General features: G+C 59.5%; 1 protein-coding gene across 4 annotated transcripts in view; it reads left to right on the top strand.

Annotated features, from left to right (window-relative positions):
* Nucleotides 1–1,100: 1,100 nt before the first annotated feature.
* Nucleotides 1,101–7,780, top strand: part of C14H13orf46 (chromosome 14 C13orf46 homolog) — a 14,748-nt gene continuing 8,068 nt past the window's right edge. Inside the window, exons 1-5 of one of the 4 annotated variants that reach the window (XM_054447111.2) lie at nt 1,101–1,393; nt 4,928–4,979; nt 6,399–6,564; nt 6,646–6,693; nt 7,557–7,780. The exon at nt 7,557–7,780 is cut by the window's right edge and continues 45 nt beyond it. In XM_054447111.2, coding sequence (XP_054303086.1) covers nt 1,204–1,393; nt 4,928–4,979; nt 6,399–6,564; nt 6,646–6,693; nt 7,557–7,780 — 680 coding nt within the window. In that variant the 5' untranslated portion in view covers nt 1,101–1,203. The remainder of the gene's footprint in view (nt 1,394–4,927; nt 4,980–6,398; nt 6,565–6,645; nt 6,694–7,556) is intronic. The other 3 variants (XM_054447112.2, XM_054447113.2, XM_054447114.2) reach the window with 3 other exon arrangements.

The following is a 7,780-nucleotide window of genomic DNA, read 5'->3' as shown; positions in this document are numbered from 1 at the left end:
GGGCGCGCAGGCTCGCGATGTGCCCGTGAAGGGGCAGAAGGGGCCGCCCAAATAAGCCACACTGTTATAAGGGTTATTTTGAGCTGAAACAGCCATCCACAAGGATAAGAATGCTGTTTTCTTCTGGCTCTGGAGAGCGTCTTCCCCGTGGGGTGTTACCTCCTCTTTCGGGAAGGAAAGGCCATTCCCGGCCACACAGACCGTGCTGGAGTGCGTGTGCCTTTCTCCAGCTCATCTGCTGATTTTAATTATCAGGCCCGACCAAAAAACCCCAAGAGGTAAAATGTTGCCTCCCCACCCACTGTGGTCTGGAGGCTGGAGGAGACGGTGAGCTGGGGGTTTTCTGTTCGGCTCAGTACAGGCTGAACTCTGTCCCGGCAAATCCTCATGCTGGAGCTGTGACCCCGTGACCCTCAGGACCTCAGGGTGTGGCTGCACTTGGGCATGGAGCTGTGGAGATTGTCAAGGTAAAGCGAGGCCGTACGAGTGGCCCTGACCCAGTGTGAGCGGCGTCCTCATGAGAAGGGGAGATGAGGACGCAGCACACAGGACGACCGCGTGAGAACACAGAATACGTCATCTTCGCACCAAGGAGAGAGGCCTGGGGTAACCAGTGCTGCGAGACACCTTGCCCCCAGCACCGGAGGGAATGAGCTCCCGCTGTTTAAGCCGCCTGCCTGGGAATGCCAGCAAACCCACGCTGACCTATGCAGTTCACACCGTCGGCCCGGAAAGGCCTCGCCGGAGCCCCGGCCACAGCAGGGTTTCGTCCTGGCGCCATGTGGGTGAGGAGAGGCACTGGGCCGGCAGCATTTGCACCCACCACTGCCTGTAGGGGCTGCCTTTGTCTTCCTGAGTTGATCTGTGTCCCATTTGCCCTGATAGGGAGAGAAAGACTCAAATACCCTATCACAGAGGGAGACCAGCGTCTCATCTGCAGGCCCTGTTAGGGCCTGGTGCCAGTTCCCCGCCCTCCGTGGTGGAGAGACCAGAGATGTGAAAACGCTGAACCCGCCCCAACCCCAGCCTGCGGGAAAGCTGCACTGTGCTGCCAGGGACCAGCCGATCTTTGGCCTCTGACCTTACAGTGATGTCACAGCAGACCCATGGCAACGGCACTCCCAGCACCTCCTGACTACTCCCTGCGGGACGGCTGGGTGTGAGGGTGACAGTCTTGTGCTCAGGCCAAGGCTGGGCTGGAGGATGGAGAAGGACACGGGGACCACACACAGGAGGCACCAGCCCGGCCCCAGGGCCCTGCCCTCAGGAGTGGCCCTTTGGCACCTCAAGGCAGCCAGCGAGCCCTCTGAACTTCAGCGAAGCAGGAGTCTGGGAGGCCTGCAGCCCAAGAGGGACCCTCCCAGCCGCCCTAGGAAGCCTCGCAAGGAGCTGGGTAGGGGCTGTGGGGCTGCGGGGAGCAGGTGGACGGCGTGGCTGCCTCACCAGGCACTGAACCCAAAGTACCTGCGTCAGAGCCCAGCCCAGTTAGAAAGTTCTAGAAAGTTCCCAAGGTTAGGGACGCGCCGAGACAGCCCTAGGAGGTCCAACGACGTGTGTCCAAGGTGGGGCACAGCCTGGTGTCATACATTTTAGGGGGACGTGGGGCATCAATCAGTACCTGTGAGGGGTACGCTGGTTCTGTCTGGAAAGGGACAGCCCGAAGCAGGAGGGGCTTCCAGGTTGTAGGTAGAGGAGACACAGGGCTGCATTCTTTTGGGTCTCGATCAGCCTTTCACTGAACACACAATTTACACGTGAGGGGACTAGAGGGAGAATCACTTGTATCCTAGTCCAGCTCAGTGACTGCAGTTTTTCATAAGCAGCCTGGAGGGAGCTGTCAGACACACTTGTCTCAGGTGAGCAGAGGGAGGACCGTGACCTCTGTCCCCGTCCTGCACCTGTGACGGTCAGCTGTCCATCTGCATTCCCAGCGTGAAACTCCACAAAACTGCTTAGGGCAGAGATCTTGAGGCTCACAGGGAATTTCCTTGTGGGTGAATGATGAGGGAGGCCTGTGGCCGTTTATCTCTGCAGCTCTTATTTAGGAAGAGGTTGGGAGGCAGGTTTGCCTGACACATTCCCAGCCTGACTCCTCCCCTTAGCTCAGTGACTCGGGGCCCAAGATTCATTTTCCTTCCACAGGCAGCAGGGACGGGGCCGGGCCTCCTGCCTCCCACTGCCCTGTGCTCAGAACGCTAAGGGTGGAAGTGGGGACCACTGCAGGTCCACACCTGTAACCCCCCCGGGGCTGCCAGGAAGGCCTTGCGCTGCTGGGGCGGAGCTGTGGGGTCTCCAGCCAGGCACAGCCAAGGGCGGGAGGGGTGAGAGGAGGGCAGGCCCGGGACCCTCGTGGGCCTCCGAAGCCAGCCGATGCCTGAAGGGAGGACCATGGCCAGGCGCCCCGTTTGCAAGGAGGGTCCCTGCCAGGAGCCTCGGGCCTCGCCCACCAGCAAGGAACCTGTGTAGCTGGTGTTTGACATGGATGGCTTCTAAACCACGAAACGTGTAGGCCGCCGCTGTGTCAGTCCACACTCGCCACTCTGAGATGTTTCCAGGTGTGCCGAACGGACGGTGGTGTGGGCCTGGGGATGGTGCTACAGTCGCCTCCTCACACCTTGAATACTGGCCCAGAGCACAGGGCTGAGGGGCTGACACAGAGCTGTGCGCTGGCCCTCCCCTCCCCTCCCGCGGCCTCGGCAGCTCCGCCTCCCCTTCGCAAAGGTGTCCACGGGGCCGTGGAAGTGAAACAGCCCAGTAGGACTCGGGGTTTGCTTGCTCAAGCCCTGGGGACAGTTTTAAGAGGTAATGATGTAAAAATGTGTGTTCTTCTCTGAGTTTAAAAATCTAAATATGTGCTGTTTGGGGGGGCGTGAGCAGTTAGAAGGCTGCACCCTACCTCCCCATGGGGTTCCCTCAAGACATGCAAAGTTCTCAAAAGAATAAGTTACGCCCAGGCTGCTTATCGGGAATTTAAGTCGGGGCAGGGAGCGGGTCTCGAATAATGCCGCCCGGTGCCACTGCAGTGTGGACCTAGAGGCCGGGGTCTGATGGAGGGAGGGATTGAGCCCCATCGTGGCTGACATTTCCCTCAACACCTGCTGGATTTGCCCAAAACTGCACGATGGGAGGAGCCGCAACAGGGAGGCCGGGCTTCTGTGTGGCTCCCTGTCCTGTCTGGCAAAGACGTCCACCCTGCACAGCCTCCCCCAGGCACCAGCACCCTCAGGGTCCGAGACCACGGCCCAGGAGCACATCCTCCCGGGAGCTTTGTGGCTGCCTCCAGGCAACTGAGATTCTGCCGGAGAAGAGCAGGAGGCATTTCCAGCCCTGTGACCCGAGGAGAAGGGCCAGGCCTTGCTGACCGCTGGTAGAGTCCGACGTGGCCTTGGTTTCTGCAGGGACTCAGCTCCTCGCCCCTCGCAACATGACATGCCCAGTGCCACGTGCACCCACAGGTGCCTGGATGTGTGAGACGCCACGTCCACAACACCGGGAGGCCTCCGGGATGCGGGAGACGTGGGGTGGCCGACTTCACGGGGGGACCAGTGGGGGCAGAGGGTGTGTCTGGGCCTGGCCCATGCGGAGCACAGGAGACCGGTGCTCACGGAGGGCAGCCCAAAGAGGCCAGCAAGAGCAGAGTGAAAATCCACTGGGTTCCAGACCCACTGAGGCCCTGCCTTGAGCCCACATGCACCCTGGACACCTGTTGATTCCGCAAAGGCTCTGCGCTCCACCTCTGGGCCCCACTCGTGGCTTCTCTGTTGGGGGCAGCCCCTCGTGGTCGGCCGTTGGTCTCATTTCCCTGGAAAAGCCCCATTCCCCAGCTGCCCCTTGGGCCTGTGGGCTGAGCTGAGTGACCTGCCTGGAGTGGCCTGTGTGACTCTGCCGAGCTCTGGGAGGAGGTCTGGTCTCTTCCATCACAAGCATGATTTAAAGCTTTGGAATCATCCCTGTTGTATTTGAATCCCTGGCCAAGGGGGTGTTGTGGGAAGAGGGAGTAGCTACGGGAAGCCAGGGTCTCCGCAACCATTCCTGGCTCTGACGCGGCTGGAGGCCCTGTGGGATCTGGAATCCGCTCACTCCAGGGCTCTCCTGAGTACCTAGGGTTTGGAGAATCCCCTGCCACGTGGCTCCCTCACAAGGCTGTGCTGGTTTGCAAGCTCCTGGGAACAGAGAACTCAGTGTTTCACTAGAAGAGTGTTTCACGTTGGCCAAGTCAGTCAACACCTTTAGCCAAGTGTGCCAGGGAGCAGTGTGTGCTCGGTGCAAGCCAGTGGCCAACAGCCAGGCTTGGGTTCCTGCCGGGAGCACCAGACGCGGCTCACCCGAGTTGATGTTCCCGGGCCCCTGTCCTCTCTCACATCAAGGTAAAGATCCTCACGAGACATAAAGTGGTCCCGAAGAAAGACTACTAGAAACATCCCGCGATGCCTCTCGGGGAGCCTGGAGACCCTGGGGATTGGTGGATTTTCCTGGACAAGCCAAGTGGGGTTTCAAGTCCCACCTATCCATGAGAGGAAGCCTGGGTTGGGGGTGGTAGCCGGCATGGGCAGGGCTTGTGGGCTTCTCCCACTCTCCTGCTCAGATACCTCCAGCCAGCTGTGCTAGGACAAAGAGGAATTTCAAGAGGTCCCGGAGCCTCATGCGTTTACTGTAAGGCGGCTGTAGGGAGAAGGTGGAGCCCGAGTGTGGGCGGAGCTGCTGGGGCTGAGCCAGGCTCAAGGCCCTGGCACCAGGCTGTGGAAAGTGCCGATAGCAAATACAGGAGGGGCCGGGCATGGGCATGGGTTGGGGAGAAACTCAGGTTAGCCGTACCCATGGCTGAGAGTTGAGCTCTGCCATGGGTGGCTGTGGGCGGCTCAGGGCAGGTCCTGAGCTCCGGTAGCTGCAGTGTGATGGTGCTGATGGCTCTGTCCTTCCTCCCCAGAGTCCAAAGATCAAGGGAAAGACCCAAGCAGTAACGCGGAAGATGCCAGCTGGTAAGCGGCCTGTCCGGCGCTGGCCTGGGTGAAGGTGGAGCTGGGAAAAGTGAGGCGGACACAAGAGAGGGTGGGGTGTGGGGGTGGCACCTGGGCATCAAGGTAGACACTTAGAAGGGGACCAAGGGAGCCCTGGGTCCTGAGAAGACCCCACCCAGGGCCTGGATGGGAGGGCTGGGAAATCCTCCTTATTTTGAGAGGAATTCAACGTGGGAACAGGGCCCACCTGTAGCGGGGTGGTGTCCTCAGGACTCGGGCCCTGGCCTGAGGGTCACAGCTGCATCCCTCTCAGTAGACACCCCATGGCCCTCTGGGGAGGGAGGCATCATCTCACTAGTGGACTGCTGGGCCCACCTTAGATATAAACAACTCAACTGACCCTTTAGGGAGGGGGTGTGGGGCCCTGGACGGCACATCCCCACTTCGTACCGCCGAGTTCTTGCCTCCCTGCACCTTGCGTCCCGTTCTAACCCAGCTCTGGTTCTCCCACCCACTCACCCTCCTGCCATCAAAGAAGACTTAAAAGTCATTGAATTCCTCAAAAATTTGTCTCAGATCTAACAAAGTCAATTTGCCAGCACCATGGACAAGGCCCGGGCCAAGTCCCTCTTATTTACAAATGGCTCCCGTTGAGTGGAGACCGAGGAAGGCGTCCGGCCGCTGAAGTGGCCAAAGGTGCAATCAGTTGGTGAGAGTAAGTGTTCATGTGTTAGAGAGGATGTGTGAGGCATTTGGAGCCTCCCGCTCTGTAGAGCTCAGGGAAACTGATGGCCTTGGTGAGGGCAGCTGAGCTGGGAAGACCACACACCTTTAGGGTGGCACAGCTGAAAGTGTCTGCTCACGTTGGCCAAGTCAGTCAACACCCTTGGCCAAGTCAACACCATTGCAGATGGTGGCGGAGCCCGTGTCATCCTCACTGCCTGTTGCATTCCTCTTGCCCCTGGCCACACACCATAGCAGACCACAGGAGGGATCACCAGGTTGGTGTGAGTAACAGCAGGGCCAGCCACAGACCCCCCAGCCTGCTGGCCGGCATGGCCCATTTGGTATCCACATGGAGTGAGCTGTGGATCTGCCACAGAGTGGCTGCATTTTCTCATCAGATTTTGGTTCTTTGAGCAAGGTTAGACCCTGCTTTCTGAAATAAGCCCAGGTTGGCTGTAGTCCCACTCCAGACCCTGGCAGTACAGGGTAAGTTTTCCAGCCAAGATGGGCCAGCAGAGGGAGCCAGGAGGGCCAGGCTGGGGGGCCCTTCAGAGCCAGAACTCTGTGCTGGGTCAGGGCCCCTCATAGGCGCCCACCAGACCCCAGGGGCACCAGCCTCGAGCCCAGGGAGACAGCCCCGGAGGAGACCAGGAGCTGCCTGCAGCTGTCTGCCGTGACACCTCTTCCAAACCACTTTCCCTGCTCCTCCCGCAGTCAGGAAAACCTAGCACAAGACAAGAAGAAAAGCTTCGGCACCCTTGGGAAGCTGGGTCATGAGAATGGAAAACGAGACCCAGAGAGGGAGAAGAGCGACTCAGAGTCCAGCATGCAGGAGGCGCAGGAAGGCGAGCACGCAGACGGAGGCTCGCAGGAGGCCAAGGTTGGGCCACGCTGAAGAGCAGTCCATCTTTTTCCTCTTGCTTTGGAGCCCGGCCTTCACTCAACATCTTTGGTCTTACAGGAACAGGAGGCAGAGTCCACAAAGCTAAATGACCTTCAGGAAAAAGAGGCAAGAGCTTTTCCCTTTAGTAACAGAAGTGAGAAGGGAGGCCTGTCCAGGCAGGTGTTCTGCTGGAGCCCGGACCTGCCCGGGACAGTGGCCTGGGGGTCAGCTCAGCAGGCGCCAGGCTGTGAAGCTGGACTGGGCCCCCGCTACCCTAGAGAGGCTTGGGGCCAAGCTCTGAGACTTTTTTCCCAATCCCAGGGCAGCCTGACCCCCACTTGCCAAACGTGCAGTCACTAAAGGTATATGAGGCCCTGAGAGGAGGTGCCCTCAGCTTGACCTTGGCCCAGAAAAAACCCAGAGCCCCAGGCTTGATGTGTTGTCCAGGGACACGTTGTGCTGTGGGGGTTCTCACATGGCACCGTATGAAGGAAAATGGCTTTTGTTCTCGCTCCAAGCTGTGTGGTGGGGACGGTAACACAGCTGGACACGCTGCTTGCCAGGCAGGCCTTGGTTTCATTCCAGGGCTCTTGGGAAGTCCTTCACCCACCCCCAAACACTGCCCTTGGAGTTGACTCAAGTGCTCCCATCAGCCACACATTCTGAGCTGGCCCAGGTGCCCAGTTAGAGACCTTGGGACAGCAAAACCCGGAGCCACTGAAGCCATTCGCATCCCGGGGAGAGTCTCCTGCTCCTTGGTGTGGAGTGTGTCCCACAGGCAGTCTGTGGGGGCGGGAGTGCTGCCTTGTCGAGCAGGGCTGGGGTGGGAGCAGCTGGGCTCCCCAAGATCTGGGCATTGCCCCATCTCCTGGAGGCCCCAGTTCTCAGAGGGTGAGGTTGGAGGAGACCCTCTGGGGTCTCAGGGCCCTGATGGGAGGTTAGTAGGGAGGGATGAGAAAGCCATATCCCTCCTCCATCTCTACTGCCAGAGCTGGCCATGGATACCTCACAGTCCATACTGCCATCAGCTCTGCCCAGCGTCCCAAGAGCCCTTGTTCAGCATTGCCAGGATCTGGGGGCCTGATGGTCATCATCAGGGTCTGCCCCGGCTGCCCCAAGAACCAGGAGCCACTGTTTCTCCCAGGGAATCAACATTCCTCTCCAGCTCACCCAAGCCTGCCATCCACACCTCTGTGGTTTCCATTCGCAGAAA

The sequence above is a fragment of the Pongo pygmaeus genome, chromosome 14 (assembly GCF_028885625.2).
Source record: "Pongo pygmaeus isolate AG05252 chromosome 14, NHGRI_mPonPyg2-v2.0_pri, whole genome shotgun sequence".
Classification (NCBI taxonomy): Eukaryota; Metazoa; Chordata; class Mammalia; order Primates; family Hominidae; genus Pongo; species Pongo pygmaeus.
This window is presented reverse-complemented; position numbering and strand designations above follow the sequence as displayed.